General features: G+C 41.7%; 1 protein-coding gene across 1 annotated transcript in view; it reads left to right on the top strand.

Annotated features, from left to right (window-relative positions):
- The window catches only part of LOC114649165 (sodium channel protein type 8 subunit alpha-like), a 442,931-nt gene that overhangs the window by 252,694 nt on the left and 170,807 nt on the right, over positions 1-19,430 (top strand). The window contains exons 10-12 of the mRNA XM_051925019.1: positions 13,575-13,781; positions 15,547-15,825; positions 18,395-18,766. Of these exons, the coding sequence (XP_051780979.1) occupies positions 13,575-13,781; positions 15,547-15,825; positions 18,395-18,766 (858 nt within the window). The remainder of the gene's footprint in view (positions 1-13,574; positions 13,782-15,546; positions 15,826-18,394; positions 18,767-19,430) is intronic.

Below are 19,430 nucleotides of genomic sequence, written 5' to 3'. Positions count from 1 at the left end.
TTGCTGAACTGTATTCCTCCAGGTTAACAGTACCATCCTCATTCATAGCAGCTGTCTTAAAAACAACCCACTGAGTACACAGAAAGCAGGCCTGAAGCTCCTGCTCTGATTCTTCTGTCCACACTTTAACAGTTTTCCTTACAGTGGGACTTGTTTGAGGATCTGTCTGTATGCTGGATAGAGGAATATGGAGACATGATCAGACTGTCCAAAGTGAGGGCATGGTGCAGCTTTATACGCCCCCGTTTCACACGTGTTTCTCTCACGTGTAGGAAAATTAACATGTTGTTGGTATGCTGGAAACATAGTCCGTAAATTACAGTGGTTAAAATCACTAGCCACTATAAACGCTGCATCTGGGCGTTTATACCCTCAAACAATGTCCCCAGTGCTGCCATGGTGTTTGTTTTTGGAGGAAAGTAAACGGGCAGAATGAACACCTTGGTGAATTCCCTTGATAAATAAAAGGGTCTGCATTGACAAGCACCAAAATTGGTGATGGCTACATGACTGGGTCAGAGAATCTGCAAAATGGCAGGTCTTGTTTTTTCCCCCGGTATACAGTGGTTAGTACCTACCAAAAGTGGTCCAAGGAAGGACAGCTGTTGAACTGGCGACAGGATCATAAGCACCCAAATGTCATTGATGCAGTGGTTCTCAAACTTCTTTAGAATTTCTTGCGTGGCGGTCCCTTTAAAAATTGTTCGATGCCTCACAGACCCTTTTATTAAAAACTAGTCATTAAGCCCGTTACAATAACGGGCGCTAGAACAGTAGAGAATAAACATTAGTAGGAACAGTCTATATTAAAAGGCAAGGGACTTTGACCTCATTCTTTTTGTTGGTCGTATTTTTCTTTCTTTCAGCCTTTCTTTTGTTGATGTTTACTTGCCGAGCTGACCGTTCTTCGTGGGCTGCCGCCGTGTATTCTGTGTCTTTAATTTTCTGTGACAGTAATACTGTCTTGTATGTCCGCTGGCTTGTACGTCCATAATATACCTTTAATTTTCTCTGGCGGTAATATAGGCGTGCACGTCGGTAATATGCCTTTAATCTCCTCTGACAGTAATACTGGCTTGCATGTGGCTGTAATATACATCACTGTATTGTGTACCTTTAATTTCCTCTCGCAGTAATACTGGTTTGTATTTCCGTAAAACGCCTCTAACTTATAGATCTTAATATCGCGCATCGCACCGTGCCCCGCACTTGCACACTTCACCAGAAGACACACACACACGGACACCTGGACGCATACAGGGATTTTATTAAAGAGGATTAAAAAATCAATATTATTTCAAGAAAATTGGGGGCGCCAAATACTTTGCACAAGGGTGCCACATACCCACTGCGTGGCACTGCATAGGTACAGGATGCTGTGAATAAAACATTTTTTGAAAAACAATTATTTATTCAGAAAATATTACGTACATCGTAGTTATTAAATTTAAGTTAAAATTTGAATGGGATGGATGCATCTGCTTTGCCTTAAACAGTTGCGTTGAGCGGGCAATTTCACCACTTAAAAACACAAAAAATGTAAAGCATGTTGTTTGTTGATTATCTGTATCCACCAGCGCAGTGGGTAGCGCTGTTGCCTCGCAGTTAGGATTAGGGTTCACTTCCCGGGTCCTCCCTGTGTGGAGTTTGCATGTTCTCCCCGTGTCTGCGTGGGTTTCCACCGGGCGCTCCGGTTTCCTCCCACAGTCCAAAGACATGCATGTTAGGTGCATTGGCGATTCTAAATTGGCCCTAGTGTGTGCTTGGTGTGTGGGCGTGTTTGTGTGTGTCCTGCGGTGGGTTGGCACCCTGCCCGGGATTGGTTCCTGCCTTGTGCCCTGTGTTGGCTGGGATTGGCTCCAGCAGACCCCCGTGACCCTGTGTTTGGATTCAGCGGGTTGGAAAATGGATGGATGTTTGATTCTACGAAAGAATCGATAATTTTTGATTATGATAAAAATAATAAGGGCTGGTTTGTGCCGAGCAATAACGGTGGGAAAACAATGTGGTGGTAGCAAATAACGGAACAGCGGACTAGTGGTCGGGTCTAGGTGGTAGGGGTAACGACGGAGCTCAGTCACTTACTTCCCCTCAGATGGTAAAGGTTAATAATTATAAAAATATAAATAGTATAAATATGCAATCATTTAGGGGACCGCGGACCCCAGTTTGAGAAACGCTGGAGTAGACTGTCTGGTCCGATCCTACAGAAGAGCACAAATTTCTGAAAAAACTTAATGCTGGCCATTGGAGAAAGGTGTCAGAACACACAGTGCATTCCACCGAAAGCATCTACAATGTGAGGGTCTCAGTTGGACCATGGGGGCAGTTGAAGAAGGTGGACTGGTCTGATGAATAAAATGTATGTTTTAGACCATGTGGACTTGTGTATGTGTCATTTACCTCGGAAAGAGATAGCAGCACTATGCACTATGGGAAGATGGCAAGCTGGCAGAGGTAGTGTGATGCTCTGGGCAAATGTTCGGCTGGGAAACCTTGTGTATCTCATTCATGGCAGCGGTACTCCCTGAGGACAGTGACTTCTTTCAGCAGGATATTGCACCCTGCCACACTACAAAAGTTATTCAGGAGGAGTAAGTTGAAGGTGTTGACTTGGCCTCCAAATTCCCCAGATCTCAACCTAATTGAGTGTCTGTGAGATGTGTTAGAAAAGCACCAAATTTTTGAATTTCCCCTTGGGATTAGTAAAGTATCTATCTATCTATCTATCTATCTATCTATCTATCTATCTATCTATCTATCTATCTATCTATCTATCTATCTATCTATCTATCTATCTATCTATCTATCTATCTATCTATCTATCTATCTATCTATCTATCTATCTATCTATCTATCTATCTATCTATCTATCTATCTATCTATCTATCTAAAAACAAGTCTTGTCCATGGAGGCTCCACCTTGCAGCTTGCAGGACATTTAATGGACCTGCTACAAACATCTTGGTGCCAGCTAGCATGTCTTGTGGAGTCCATGCCTCGACAGGTCAAAGCTATATTGACAAGAGAGACCTATGCAACATTAGGCAGGTAATTTTAACACTGTGGCTGATCAATGTATGAAGCTATTTCTTTACACTCAAAAAAGTGTAGCTGTTTGAAAGAATTTACCACTTGTCATCAATGAAAGTGGGAATTTGAAGACCTTTGAAATATTTTTTGGAAGCATTAGGTGAATAGGAAATGATGAGTATTGTTGGGCTGAATGAATTTTTCAAACCTTTTTAATACATTGTTGTGTTATGTAAGACAAGTCAATAACAAATCAAAAAGCAGAAAACTAGAGCCAAATCCACAACAGAAACATCCATCCATCCATTTTCCAACCCGCTGAATCTGAACACAGGGTCACGGGGTTCTGCTGGAGCCAATCCCAGCCAACACAGGGCACAAGGCAGAAACCAATCCCAGGCAGGGTGCCAACCTACCACAGGACACACAAACACACCAAGCACACGCACTAGGGCCAATTTAGAATCTCCAATCCACCTAACCGGCATGTCTTTGGACTGTGGGAGGAAACCCACGCAGACACAGGGAGAACATGCAAACTCCACGCAGGGAGGACCCGGGAAGTGAACCTGGGTCTTCTTACTGCAAGGCAGCAGCGCTACCCACTGTGCCACTGTGCCGCCAACTGTGGGAGGAAACCGGAGCGCCCGGAGGAAACCCACGCAGACACGGGGAGAACATGCAAACTCCACGCAGGGAGGACCCGGGAAGCGAACCCAGGTCCCCAGATCTCCCAACTGCGAGGCAGCAGCGCTACCCACTGCGCCACATTAAAAAAAAATAAATAAAAGAGGGGCAATTCACAAAAAGGGAGATGTGGTAAAAGCTAATGCCACAGCAATTTGGTTATGACAACAAGTGTATTTAAATAGGATTTTCAGGTTATTCCTGATTGAACCCCTTAGAGCCCTAAATATGTAATTCTGGGGAATAGGGACTGGGAAAAATCACAAACATCACAAAAAAGAGAGAAAAAGTGATGGGGAATAATTACAAAAAAATGAAAAGACTGAAAATCAAAAAGCTCTCACATCTTTTCAGAGCAGGCCCTGATGGATACCCAGAAGAATTTTATGAAATGCTACCTAATAAAGGAAGTCTGTGAATGCGGGCTGTCTTCTGTTTGAAACATTCTGTCAGGCGCCAATCATGATGTTTCCAAGAAAAATAAAAACCTTTTACAATATACATACAACAGAATTGTAATTTTGCAAAGACTAAAGTAACACGAATGGAAGAGGTTCTCCTATGTATAATTTCAAACTAAATTTATAAATAGGAGACAAAACTAAGCTAATTTTAAACTAAACAATTTCTCAGAAGCTTTCATGTGAATAATTTAAATTCATCTCAGCCTTACAGGTATGGGTGTGTCGTATACTGTACATACTGTTTGTTGCCCAGTAGTAATATTGAAAACCAGGTAAAGTTAGATATCCGTCTGCTTTAGTTCTTTGAAGATATAATTTATTTTAGTGGAGCATTTTTCATTCCAGACAGCCAACAGTTTTATAAGTGCATTTAATTTAATTATAGTTTCAGAACGGTACTGAAACAGGTATGAGAAGTTAGGCGGTGTTGTAGTGGGTTACATTGTTTTCCAGTTTTCAAATGTTTCTTTTCAATATGTATAAACTAGGGGGCTTCGCTTGCCCACCCCCGGGTTTGGTTTACCGGATATACATTATACATGTTATTTACATGGGAATTGCTACATATGCATTATTTTCACTTTTACTTTAAAACTTTTGTAAAAACAATACTTGTCCTTTATTTCCGGCCCTGGGCGTAGTTACATCTCTTTCTCACAGGACGTATAATGCTGCTCGTGTTGTGAAGGGGGTGCGGCTGAACACACGTTAAGGAGATGCCGTCGGATCATCTGCTGGCTTTCTGCTGCTGGCGAGCTGCATGTTCTGCTTGTCTCGCTGCCCGATCATTTCAAAGTCTGTACAGCAGCTGTCCTTTTGCCACTTCGTGCCTCTGCCCCCCATGTTGTGAAGGGGTTGCGGCTGAACGCATGCTAAGGAGAAGCGGTCGGATCATCTGCAGGCTTTCTGCTGCTGGCGAGCTGCGTGTTTTGCTTGTCGTTGTTTTAAGAGCTGGGAGCACATGAAGCGTGTGTGCCAAAAGCAATCCAACAACTGCCAGGTTAGATGTCCGTGGACTTGTTTTAAATGATGTCTCACTGCCTTGTCTTGTGTGACATTGTAAAAACAATACTTGTCCTGTATTCCCAGCCCTGGGCGTGGTTACATCTCTTTCTCGCAGGATCTATAACGCTGCTTGCGTTGTGAAGGGGGGAGGGCAGCTGAATGCATGCTAAGGAGATGCCATCGGATCATCAGCTGTCTTTCTGCTGCTGTTGTCGCGCTGCCTGTCGATCATTTTAAAGCCTGTACAGCAGCTGTCCTTTTGCCACTTCACGTCTCTGCCACTCGTGTTGTGAAAGGAGGTTAGGATGGCTGAACACATGCTAAGGAGAAGCAGTCGGATCATCTGCTGGCTTTCTGCTACTGGCGAGCTGCATGTTTTGCTTGTCGCTTGTCGTTTTTTTTTAGAGCTGGGAGCAAATTAAAGTGCCTCACGCGGGCTTTCAAATTGTCTTCCGAGAAGATCTCGACTCGCCTCCCTAGTCTCCCTCCCAAAGATTTTTGTTTATAACAGAGAGATGAAAATTTATGCATAGAGGGTTTCGTCTATTTACTGATTTACTTACTTGAGGATAGTGCTCTCTTCCTATTCGTTTTCTATCATAAGTTTAGTAGCAAGTTATTTGCAGGCATTTTGTTATTTTTTCAGTTAGACTTCTCTTATTAAGCCCCCTCAGGCTGAGGTTCAAGTTCCTCTTTTATGTTTTGGTCTCCAGGCTACAAAAAGGACATAGCAGCACTAGAAAAGGTCCAGAGAAGAGCGACTAGGCTGATTGAGGGCTACAGGGGTTGAGTTATGAGGAAAGATTAAAAGAGCTGAGCCTTTACAGTTTAAGCAAAAGAAGATTAAGAGGTGACATGATTGAAGTGTTTAAAATAATGAAAGGAATTAGTACAGTGGATCGCGACTGTTATTTTAAAATGAGTTCATCAAGAACACGGGGACACCGCTGGAAACTTGTGAAGGGGAAATTTCACACAAACATTAGGAATTTTTTCTTTACACAAAGAACGATAGACACTTGGAATAAGAGACCAAGTAGTGTGGTAGACAGTAAGACATTGGGGACTTTCAAAACTCGACTTGATGTTTTTTTGGAAGAAATAAATGGATAGGACTGGCGAGCTTTGTTGGGCTGAATGGCCTGTTCTCATCTAGAGTGTTCTAATGTCCTTTTTGTCCATTTTTGATTTCTTTTGTTTATTTTTATATTGTTGATCATTTAGTTTCTGTGTGTCTATGCATCTTTTACTATGTGCCATGTGTTCTGTGAGTGGTCCTCCAGGAGGTGATGCCACCTGCCTGTCACCATCAAGGGAATTCCCTCAGCCCTATAAAGGAAAGCCCACAGTCCCTTGCACTTCATTGTATGCACAAAATGGTTAGTTGAGTTATTTTGTTCTCTTGTTTTGGTTATTCTCTTAGATTTTGTATTGGGACTCTGTTTGTTATCGGAGTTACCCTTTTAAAAGAGATTGCCTTTGGTGTTCATTGGCGTTTCTTGTTATATAGCATCTTTGTTTATAATAAATCTTTTGTTTTTAAAGAGCTAGCTGAGGATTTTGACCATCTTTGTCTCCTCTAGTGGGCACTCTGAGCCCTTTTTATGACATTTTTGGGCTCTGTGCTACGTTCTTTGAGGCCTTACACCACTTCAGCCCTTTGTGTCTTGGTGAAAACACAACACATTTGTATTTATATTTATTATGCATCCTAAAAATGACAGTTTTGAAAAAAGGCTTTGTTGTTTATATGTTGTCAGTCAGTCAGTCAGTCAGTCAGTCATCGTCCAACCCGCTATATCCTAACACAGGGTCACGGGGGTCTGCTGGAGCCAATCCCAGCCAACACAGGACGCAAGGCAGGAACAAACCCTGGACAAGGCACCAGCCCACTGCAGTTTATATGTTGTACATACTGTAATGTAATATCATTTTATTTGTCTATTGTGTATGTGTAGTGAAGGGAGAACAACATATACATTATAAAATATTTGAATATATTAGAGTAATTGGCACCAGGAATATATACTATTATCTTGTTTGTGATGAGATGTTTTTCTGAAAGTTGTATTTGTCTTGACTTCATTATATTCTCTATTCATTTTGTTTTCTTATACAGTACTATTGATAGTCTCATTTATTAGGTGCCCAGTTTCATTGGCAAATTATTGTGAGAGGAAATATTTATAGACTGATTTTGGTCACATCCTAAACTAATACCTGACTACTAAAGTGAGTAAGAGTGTAGCATCTTTGTCAGAGAGAAAGGCCAGATTGTTATGCTGTATTCATTTTAATGACATTGATTTTCCCAACTAATGTTGAATGGATAAGATGCCAGCTTGCAAGCACTTGTTTGATAAATTCCAGAAAGGGTGGTACAATTTCGTTTGAATAAGTCATTAAATGGCAAGTGGACTGCTTGTATAAACTTAAACTATAAACCGGAAATTTTCAAAATGAAACTTCCATGAGGGAGGTTGGTGGGAAATACTTTTTTCTTGTTCAAATCAATTTTTGACCCAAACAATTTTTGGAATGTATCCATCGTATTTATTCATTGTGGAACATCCATCCATCCATTATCCAACCCGCTGAATCTGAACACAGGGTCACAGGGGTCTGCTGGAGCCAATCCCAGCCAACACAGGGCACAAGGCAGGAACCAATCCCGGGCAGGGTGCCAACCCACCTCAGGACACACACAAACACACCAAGCACACACTAGGGCCAATTTAGAATCGCCAATGCACCTAACCTGCATGTCTTTGGACTGTGGGAGGAAACCGGAGCGTCTGGAGGAAACCCACACAGGCACGGGGAGAACATGCAAACTCCACGCAGGGAGGACCCGGGAAGTGAACCCAGGTCCCCAGGTCTCCCAACTGTGAGGCAGCAGCGCTACCCACTGCGCCACCGTGCCGCCCATTGTGGATCAATATGTACAAATTAATTATGTAAAGCAACAAATCCATACTTTAGAATCCCTTAAATCTCTCAGACTGTATAAGACACTAGTGAGACCACATCTGGAGTACTTTGTGTGGTTCTGGTTACCACGCTAAGAGAAAGACATAGCAGCAACTGAAGCCATACAGAGGAGAGCAATCAGGTGCATCCTAGGACTTAAGGACATGTTCTACCGTGAACCGAGCCTGTTTGGTCTTATCAGAGGAGGTGCGTGGAGACCTAATCCGGGTCTTCAAAATTCTAAAGGGCATAAATTAAGTAAATCCAGCAGAATTCTTTAAACTGTGAATCACACACTTGAGGGTACCAGTAGAAATTAAGGGGAAGTGCATTTAGCCAGGAGGCACTTCTTCTTAACTCCAAGAGTTTTAGGAATTGTCAGATAATCTAAATGGATTGGCAGATAATCTAGAATCTGTTGAATCATCAAAGAGGGATTTGGACAGTATAGGCTTGGGCAGATTAAATTTAATGTAAGTAAATGTAAAGTATTACATGTACAAAGTAAAATGTGAGGTTTGAATACTCAATGGGAGGTCTGTAAATCAAAAGTATACTTTATGAGAAGGATTTAGGAGTCTAAGTGGACTCATCATTATCAATTGCCAGACAGTGTTCAGAAACCGTTAAGAAGGCTAACAGAATGTCAGGTTATATAGCGCCTTGATGTGTGGAGTACAAGTTACAGGAGGTTCTGCTCAAGCTTTATAACACACTGGTGAGGCCTCATCTGGAGTCCTGGGTGCAGTTTATGACTCCATAAAGACACAGCAGCACTGGAGAAAGTCCAGAGAAGAGCAGCAAGGCTGATTGAGGGGCTACAGGGGGTGAGTTGTGAAGATTAAAAGAGCTGAGCCTTTACAGAGATGAAGAGGAGACCTGACTGAAGTGTTTAAAATGAGGAAGGGAATTAGTGCAGTGGATCAGACGGTGACTTTAAAATGAGGTCATCAAGAACACGGGGACACAGTTGGAAATTTATTAAGGGTAAATTTCACACAAACATGTTTTTCTTTTCACAGAGAACCAAAGACAAATGGAATAATCTACCAAGTAATGTGGTAGAAAATAGGACTTTACGGACTTTTAAAATTCAACTTGATGCTTTTTTTGGAAGAATTAAGTGGATAGGACTGGCATGCTTTGTTGGGATAAATGACCAGTTCTTGTCTAGATTTTTCTAATATTCTAATGAATCTGAAACAAACTACGGAGTCATGGAGTTGGAGCAGAAACTTTGACAACCTTTAAGAAGTATCTGAATGAGATATTGGGACAATCTTAGCTATTACCTAAACAAAATAGTTTGATGGGCTGAATTGTCACCTATTGTTTGTCAAATTTCACATGTTCTTATTTTTTCCAGCCAAATGGACAAGTAAGTGGTTAGTGGGTCAACTGAAGTGGAATAAAGAGTTAGGGATAAAGGGCATTATTGTTAGGCCTGAGTCCTAGAGGGAAGAACTAACAGTTTGCTTGTATTATGTACTGTATGGATTAATAAAGTACAGGGGGTCCTCGGGTTACGACACAGTTCCGTTCCTACAACAGTGATGTAACCCGAATTTTGGTGTAAGTTGAAACACACCCTAGCCTAAGTCACTTACCTATCCCAACACATTTGCAAAATCATAATTTAGAACATAAAAACACAACTAAGCCACAGAAAAAGGAAAGGACATAAATACAGTGCATCCGGAAAGTATTCACAGCACATCACTTTTTCCACATTTTGTTATGTCACAGCCTTATTCCAAAATGGATTAAATTCATTTTTTCCTCAGAATTCTACACACAACACTCCATAATGACAATGTGAAAAAAGTTTACTTGAGATTTTTGCAAATTTATTAAAAATAAAAAAATCGAGAAGGCACATGTACAGAAGTATTCACAGCCTTTTCCATGAAGCTCCAAATTGAGCTCCGGTCCATCCTGTTTCCCCTGATCATCCTTGAGATGTTTCTGCAGCTTCATTAGAGTCCACCTGTGGTAAATTCAGGTGACTGGACATGATTTGGAAAGGCACACACCTGTCTATAGAAGGTCCCACAGTTGACAGTTCATGTCAGAGCACAAACCAAGCATGAAGTCAAAGGAATTGTCTGTAGACCTCCGAGACAGGATTGTCTCGAGGCACAAATCTGGGGAAGGTTACAAAAAAATTTCTGCTGGTTTGAAGGTCCCAGTGAGCACAGTGGCCTTCATCATCCGTAAGTGGAAGAAGTTCGAAAACACCAGGACTCTTCCTAGAGCTGGCCGGCCATCTAAACTGAGCAATCGGGGGAGAAAGGCCTTAGTCAGGGAGGTGACCAAGAACCCGATGGTCACTCTGTCAGAGCTTCAGAGGTCCTCTGTGGGGAGAGGAGAATCTTCCAGAAGGACAACCATCTCTGCAGCAATCCACCAGTCAGGCCTGTATGGTAGAGTGGCCAGACGGAAGCCACTCCTTAGTAAAAGGCACATGGCAGTCTGCCTGGAGTTTGCCAAAAGGCACCTGAAGGACTCTCAGACCATGAGAAAGAAAATTCTCTGGTCTGATGAGACAAAGATTGAACTCTTTGGTGTGAATGCCAGACGTCACATTTGGAGGAAACCTGGCACCATCCCTACAGTGAAGCATGGTGGTGGCAGCATCATGCTGTGGGGATGTTTTTCAGCGGCAGGGACTGGGAGACTAGTCAGGATAAAGGGAAAGATGACTGCAGCAATGTACAGAGACATCCTGGATGAAAACCTGCTCCAGAGCGCTCTTGACCTCAGACTGGGGCGACAGTTCATCTTTCAGCAGGACAACGACCCTAAGCACACAGCCAAGATATCAAAGGAGTGGCTTCAGGACAACTCTGTGAATGTCCTTGAGTGGCCCAGCCAGAGCCCAGACTTGAATCTGATTGAACATCTCTGGAGAGATCTTAAAATGGCTGTGCACCGATGCTTCCCATCCAACCTGATGGAGCTTGAGAGGTGCTGCAAAGAGGAATGGGCGAAACTGGCCAAGGATAGGTGTGCCAAGCTTGTGGCATCATATTCAAACAGACTTGAGGCTGGAATTGCTGCAAAAGGAGCATCGACAAAGTATTGAGCAAAGGCTGTGAATACTTATGGACATGGGATTTCTCAGTTTTTTTATTTTTAATAAATTTGCAAAAACCTCAAGTAAACTTTTTTCATGTTGTCATTATGGGGTGTTGTGTGTAGAATTCTGAGGAAAAAAATGAATTTAATCCATTTTGGAATAAGGCTGTAACATAACAAAATGTGGAAAAAGTGATGCGCTGTGAATACTTTCCGGATGCACTGTATACTGTACTGTACACTGTACTGTAGTAACAGAAAAAATGAGTGTAAAGAAATTCTTTACCTTTATTCCTTCTGATCTCTTTACAATGTCTAATTTCACTTCCATCATGATGGCTTGCCTCTTCTTCAAAGCACTACCATCTGAAGACTCTGACTTTTGTTTAGGAGCCATGATAAAGGCCAAAAAGTAGCCAAACAAAGCAACACAAACTGAACACTTCTGCCGTGCACAAACAAACTAGTTTGCCAACTCCCTCAGTCAAACGGCGTGTTACAACGTATTCTTCTGCCGCGCACAACCAACTAGTTCGCCCACGTAGTCTGTAAGTACGATGCTAACGGCGTAAGTCGCAACACTCACATCTCAATTTTATTAAGTTTTCATGGGAGTGAGCATCTGTCTGTCTGTCTGTAGTCTGTCTATGTATTATATAGTGCCTTTCACATCTATCTATCTATCTATCTATCTATCTATCTATCTATCTATCTATCTATCTATCTATCTATCTATCTATCTATCTATCTATCTATCTATCTATCTATCTATCATATAGTGCCTTTCACATCTATCTATCTATCTATCTATCTATCTATCTATCTATCTATCTATCTATCTATTATATAGTGCCTTTCACATCTATCTATCTATCTATCTATCTATCTATCTATCTATCTATCTATCTATCTATCTATCTATCTATCTATCTATCTATCTATCTATCTATCATATAGTGCCTTTCACATCTATCTATCTATCTATCTATCTATCTATCTATCTATCTATCTATCTATCTATCTATCATATAGTGCCTTTCACATCTATCTATCTATCTATCTATCTATCTATCTATCTATCTATCTATCTATCTATCTATCTATCTATCTATCTATCTATCTATCTATCTATCTATCTATCTATCTATCTATCTAAGCTTAGGCTTCAGGGTTGGAATGTAATAATTTGTTGCATTTTGGATTTGTTAAGGACATAAATTTCAACAGAGATGGCAAATAGGAATTCTCACCAAACCCTGTTAAATGCATTTTCTGTCTTTAGTAAATTTGTTTTTATCAAGTAAGTTAACTTTGGTTTACAAGTGGTGCTTTACTGAGCAGCATGATGGGAGATAACATTGCATAATTCAGTTCAGATCATTTTTATTTTTCTTAACACAACAGATATGAATGCTTTATTTTAAGTATAATGTTTCTTTTTTTTTAGAAACACAGGCATTAATCAAAATTCTGTATAAAAACTACCCGGACCTTCAGCTTTCACCATTTATAATAATTTTGCAACTTCTGAGATGCTGGCAAGTGTTAGTGGCAGATACAGCTCTTTGATAAAAGACATTTAACTAATGATCTAAATTCATAGGTGGCCAGAAAGTCTGAAAATAGCAGACTGTATCATAGGGCTGACCTAACCTAAATACTGCTCTAATGGGTATAAAAGACAGTTTTAAAACTCATGGAGGAAATGTAAAGTGCAGTGTTTTTCTTTGAGCCTTCTCCTCAGAGTACCCATAACGCAAACCTATTTAATAGATTTACTGTATTTAATTACTCCTTGTTTTGTGTGTAATATTTTGGTGAAATGTTTTATGTTGGTAATATTATCTCATGATTATTTGGTAGTACACTTTTAATTGTAGTTCCTGTCACCCATCTGATACCAAGACTGGTCAGCAGTATGCTTTTGATTGCACACATAAAAGCAGGCCCCCTCCAAAATTCACTTATGTTCAGCTCTTGTAACTCTTTATCTATATCATCTCTTTATATTGTAGATAGATAGATAGATAGATAGATAGATAGATAGATAGATAGATAGATAGATAGATAGATAGATAGATAGATAGATAGATAGATAGATAGATAGATAGATAGATAGATAGATAGATAGATAGATAGATAGATAGATACTTTATTAATCCCAAGGGGAAATTCACATATGTCAAGAAATAGCAGTAGAATAACGTAGCTTGCAATTTTATTTTGTCAGTTGTTTTGCCGTGTGTCCCTTACTGTTCTCTCAGTCCATGATTAACAATGTTGTAAGCTATTTAATTTTGATCACTGCTCTCCTGAATATTTGTCTTCTCTTTGTAGACCCTAAGAGCTGCAGGCAAAACCTACATGATCTTTTTTGTGCTGGTCATCTTTGTGGGATCTTTTTACCTGGTTAACTTGATCTTAGCTGTGGTGGCTATGGCCTACGAAGAGCAGAACCAGGCAACGCTGGAGGAGGCCGAGCAGAAGGAGGCTGAGTTCAAGGCCATGCTTGAACAGCTGAAGAAACAGCAAGAGGATGCACAGGTCTGTTTGATACATAATCTCACATTTTCACGTATAATTTTTTTTTACCAAATACAGGTAAAATTCCATTACAACGAACTGCCAGGGACCTAAAAACTATTTTGTTGTAATGAAAATTGCGTAGTAATGAGATTCTGTATTTGTCACTATAGTGCTTGCGTCCAGGTGTTTGCAATCATTTCAATAGCTTCTTTCACGTTAATTTTCATCTCCTCCTTTATACAAGTTAAGCTGATGAGAATTTTTCTCAGCATTTCCTTGCGATAATACACTTTCACGGTGCGAATGATGCCCAAATCCAATGGCTGAAGCACTGCCGTGCAATTGGGTGGGAGGAATTCAACGCGAACATTATCTAAATGTGGAAGCATGTTGTGGGCAGCGCAGTGATCAATCAGAAGCCAAATCTTACTTTTTTTCTTCTTCATATTGTAAGGTTTCTGAACTCTTTTGGGATCCCCCCACCCAACGGGGTGACACGCCGAAGTGCATCCCAAAGCACGATTGCCACGTCTGTGGAAGATTGCTTGTCCGTTGCCGGGGCAGGGCACCCGCAGGCTCACAGCGCTGCAGTGAAACACCACAGAAGCAAATCCTAAAAGATCAGGGTCGTGCTATAAGTCCCTGTCTTGCACCCCAAAACACGAGGCTTAGTCTCAGTACTTTAGCGACACCAGCTTTATTCAGCTTGAAACAGGAACAGCACACTTATTTATTGTAGCGGGATCTGCTACTCTGCTATTCACAGACACAGCAGTCAGGCAGGGTTGTAGTCAGGTTAGTGGCCAAGTAATCCTGTTCCCTGCATTTATAATGTTCCTTGCATCACCCATCGAGATCTTTTCTGTTTTTGGTTCGGTGAAGAGCCGCAGTAGAGCTGTGAGCCCGCTGTTGCCCCGGTAATGGATAAACAGTCCTCCACAGAAGCGCTGATCACACTTCGGGACGATCTTCGGGGTGTTGTCCACTTGATGGAGGTCCCAAGAGAGTTTGCAAACCTCACATTTTCTTGAATGAGTGCTGCATTAATAGGAATATTTCTTGAACGAGCATCACTGAAGCACATAAAAACGGCTTTTTCGACGTCTTCAAATGCAGCAGTTCGCATACGTTTGCAACCCGAGATTTTCCTTCTTTTTTTGCTCGGCCTTTCAAGAAAGTTGACAGTGTTGATGCGAAATTCCGAATTCACATTTTGCCGAAATCAAGAGCTGCAAAATTTTAAAAGTTTTTTTTTTCTCTAATATGAACTGTTATTGTTTTTCGTGTCTGCCGGTTTTATAGGAGGGTGACATTGAGTTAAATTCCAGTGGATGTTTTTCACATATTGACAAGTGATAAGCAAAATGTATCACTGAAAACGACCGAAAACAAAAACGGCAAAAAAAAAAAAAAAAAATAGTTCAAGGAAAGTTCGAAGAAAGAAAAAAAATTGTACAACGTTTGTGTTTGGGGATCGTTGTGCACAACTGAGCTGCGACCAGAGAACTAACTGCTCTGCGGATGATTCATTCAGGCATTGCAAGGTCTTTTGTGCACTTCGTTGTAATGAAAGTATCTGCTGAATATATTTTGTAGTAACGAGATTTCTATAGACTCGTGTCATATGAGGAAATACTTCGTTATAATGAAAATTTCGTTGTAAAGATATTCGTTGTAACAGAATTTTACCTGTATAACATAATTACAGTTACTCTGTTAGATAGTAATGTGATCTTCATAGACACTGTAAACCCACATTTTTCTTTACTCCCTATTTCACTAGGCAGCAGCAATGGCTACATCAGCTGGTACAGTCTCAGAAGATGCAGTGGAAGATGACGGTGGAGGAAGAATGTCCCGTAGTTCATCTGAGATCTCAAAACTGAGTTCCAAGAGTGCCAAAGAGCGACGCAACCGCAAAAAAAAGTGGCGACAGAAAGAACAGTCCCGGGGTGAAGAAAAGGGAGACAGTGAGAAGTTTGTCAAGTCAGAGTCCGATGATGGTATCAAAAGAAAGTTCCGCTTCCCAGGGGACAACCGACGTCTTTCCATCATGAATCAGGTATATTTCAGAAAAACCGTCTTCAGATGAATGGTACAATATAGAATTATACATCTCTTCAGAATAGTCCTTATAAATACAGCATTCTCTTTCTATGTAGAATGAAACATCTGGCCTTATGACCCTGAAAATAATTCTTGTCTTGTCCAAAGCTGACCCTAACAAGGGGATCAAAGCAGTCTCAGTGTGTTCAGGAGGAGAGTTGGTGATAAAAGATTGGCCAGTGGAGAAGGCGAGGTAGAGAAAGATGGAGGGTAAAAGGGGGGGGGGGTACTTTTGGGTACTTGGTAGGTAAGCTTCCCTACTAGATCATTAATGTCCCATTTTGGACTTCCCAAAGAGGTAGTAGGAGTTTTGCTACTGTTGTTTGACTTGTTGCTTTGTTCCGTTATCCTTGATTATCACTGCCTTGAGTTTATTTAGTGTAAGCAAAGAGTGATTTATGCTTACTTCTTGCCTTCTTCATGGTGCTCTCAGGCTATGTCCACGCTACCATGTTTTCATTTAAAAATGCAGACATTAGTCTCTGTTGTTGCCTTTCATCCACACTACCCTGGTGTTTGTAATCCACGAAAATGCAGACTTTTGAAAATGCCCTACAAAGCCATATACTTCCTAAGAACTCTGGCTCAGAATTGCAATGTGGACTGGTGGAAATGTAGACTTCTAAAAGCATAGACTCTAATCACACTGTTATGGGCCGTGGCAAAGGCGCTATATAGGTGTCGACCCGACACAGACTGACAACGGAGGCGCGTAAAAATGAAACAAAAAGATTTATTTTCTTCAGCTGGGGGCCACGTCTTCCCTGTGTCCCTCAGCCCTAACACAGTCCCAAAACACACAAAAGCACAAAGCAAAACACCACCACAAAACACTCTCCTTTCTCCTCCACTCTTCCAAAGCAGCTTCGTCTTCCTCCTCCCGACTCTGGCACCCAGAGTGGTGACTGTCGGCTCCTTTTATAGCCCACCTGGAAGTGCTGCAGGTGCTCGTTGACCTACTTCTGACTGCACCTTCAGGTGTGGCTGCGTTCCCACCCAGATAGGTTCGTTAGGCTGTGCAGCGCCCTCCTGGCGGTGGCCACAGAGCCCAACAGGAATGAGCTCCATCCATCCATCCATCCATTTTCCAACCCGCTGAATCCGAATACAGGGTCACGGGGGTCTGCTGGAGCCAATCCCAGCCAACACAGGGCACAAGGCAGGAACCAATCCTGGGCAGGCTGCCAACCCACCGCAGGGAATGAGCTTCAGTGCTCCAAAATATTGGCCCTGATACAACCTAGGGGGGCTGCCAACAAGTGTTCCGGGGGACGTAGTGTGCATCCCATGACTGCTCCCCCAGATCCAGTGTCAAAGGGGCGTCCTGACCGGGCAAGCATCCCGGCCATCTGCCACACTGCTTGTGCTTATTAGATAGATAGATAGATACTTGATTAAATTCCCATACTCCAGCAGCAGCATACTGATAATAACAATATTAATTTAAAGAGTGATAACGATGCAGGTAAAACAGACAGTAACTTTGTATAATGTTAACGTTTACCCCCCCGGAATTGAAGAGTCGCATAGTCTGGGGGAGGAACGATCTTCTCAGTCTGTCAGTGGAGCAGGACGGTGACAGCAGTCTGTCACTGAAGCTGCTCCTCTGTCTGGAGATGATCCTGTTCAGTGGATTCTCCATTATTGACAGGAGTCTGCTCAGCACCCGTCGCTCTGCCACAGATGTCAAACTGTCCAGCTCCGTGCCTACAATAGAGCCTGCCTTCCTCACCAGTTTGTCCAGGCGTGAGGCGTCCTTCTTCTTAATGCTGCCTCCCCAGCACACCACCACGTAGAAGAGGGCGCTCGCCACAACTGTCTGATAGAACATCTTCAGCATCTTATTGCAGATGTTGCAGGACGCCAGTGTTCTAAGGAAGTATAGTCGGCTCTGTCCTCTCTTGCACAGAGCATCAGTATTGGCAGTCCTTTTATCACGTAGCCCTTGCTTGATTAGATCCTGCTTATTATGACATCTCATCTTCTGACTGGTCACCCTTCACAGAGGAACACCATAATCCAACATAGCAGACACCGAAGAGTTGCTTTCCATGACACTTCTTATGTTGGTTACCTGTATGCATCTAAATTGCATTTTGTACAGTTTGAATGTTGCATACGTTGCACAAAAGGCCAATAATTTTCTGGTTGCTATGGTTCTGAGATTAATCCCACACCAGGGGTCAGTACCATCCCTTTGTGGATTTTTCCGTGTACATAACTGACTGCACCATATGCATTATCAGTCATTTTAGTTTGGATGGAGATACTTTCATAAACAATGTCAAGATGGTTGTGTAGACAAAGGTTCTTTTTGTTTAAAAACACCATTTTTAAATGAAAAGGTAGTAGTGTGGGGGCCTTCCTATTAAAACCCCTTTATGCAAACAAAATACTAGAAGAAATAGCATTAATAGCATGGTCAACATATAATCTTTAATTTGATGATGCAAGAGGTTGCAGATAATTCACAACTAGTGTTTATGTTCCATGAAATAATAATAACAGTAACTTTTTCCGTGTAGTCTCTTCTCAGCATTCCTGGATCTCCATTTCTGTCCCGGCACAACAGTCGCAGTAGTATCTTCAGCTTCAAGGGACGGTCAAAGGATGCTGGATCAGAGAATGAGTTTGCGGATGATGAACACAGCACCGTGGAGGAGAGCGAGGGTCGTCGTGACTCTTTGTTCATTCCAGTCCGTCGCAATAGCTACAGTGGCAACAGCCAGGGCAGCCGCTCATCACGCATCATCCCTGTCCTTCCCCACAATGTCAAGAGGAACAGCACAGTTGACTGCAATGGTGTGGTCTCCTTAATCGGCGGGCCTGCTCCATCTATGCCTGGTGGACGACTTCTGCCTGAGGTGATAATAGATAAGGCAGCTACTGATGACAGTGTAAGGAAGTCAATGTGCAGATCAGTCTAGGCATGGCGGTCTTAACCTCTTTCTCCTTTTCTGTATGCCGCCCTCCCAATCAAGAAAAAAAAAAATTGAAACAAATCTAACTTTAGTTTATTTTTTGTTGAGTTTTGTTAATTTCAGTATAGACCAGGGGTTTTTAGGGTTTCCAAAAATTTAAAGCAAAACACAGTTTTAAACTGTTTCAGGGCTGAGCAAATTTCTGGTTAAGTGGCCGAAATGAAGGGCAAAGCTTCAGCATTTTATTTATGACGATATTTGCCAGAGTGTACCAGATGAATGCCAAAGAGAGTGCAGATTTAATCCTGCATGTAGTACTTTAATATGTCAGAGGTGCTCATCTTAGATAGAAATACAAAATGCAATGCACAGTCTCAAGTTATACAAAGGTGTAGGCTTTTTCCAAACTAACAGCCTTGAAATTGTGCAAATGGGATGTCAGTCTGCCGTACTTTGAGATCAGATGTGTTTTAGACCATATGCATCTCCTGCTTGACCAGCAGTAATAAGGAATAATCCTTACAGCACGCATGTCAGGTGTGCATTGAACTTCATTTAAGGCCGTTGGCATTTCAAATATTTTTATTACATAGTGTTCATTTTATCTCCACAACGACCAATTAAATCTGGATATTTACGA

Source organism: Erpetoichthys calabaricus, chromosome 3 (genome assembly GCF_900747795.2).
Source record: "Erpetoichthys calabaricus chromosome 3, fErpCal1.3, whole genome shotgun sequence".
NCBI classification, from domain to species: Eukaryota; Metazoa; Chordata; class Cladistia; order Polypteriformes; family Polypteridae; genus Erpetoichthys; species Erpetoichthys calabaricus.
Note: the sequence above shows the minus strand (reverse complement) of the source record. Positions and strands in the feature narration are given on the sequence as shown.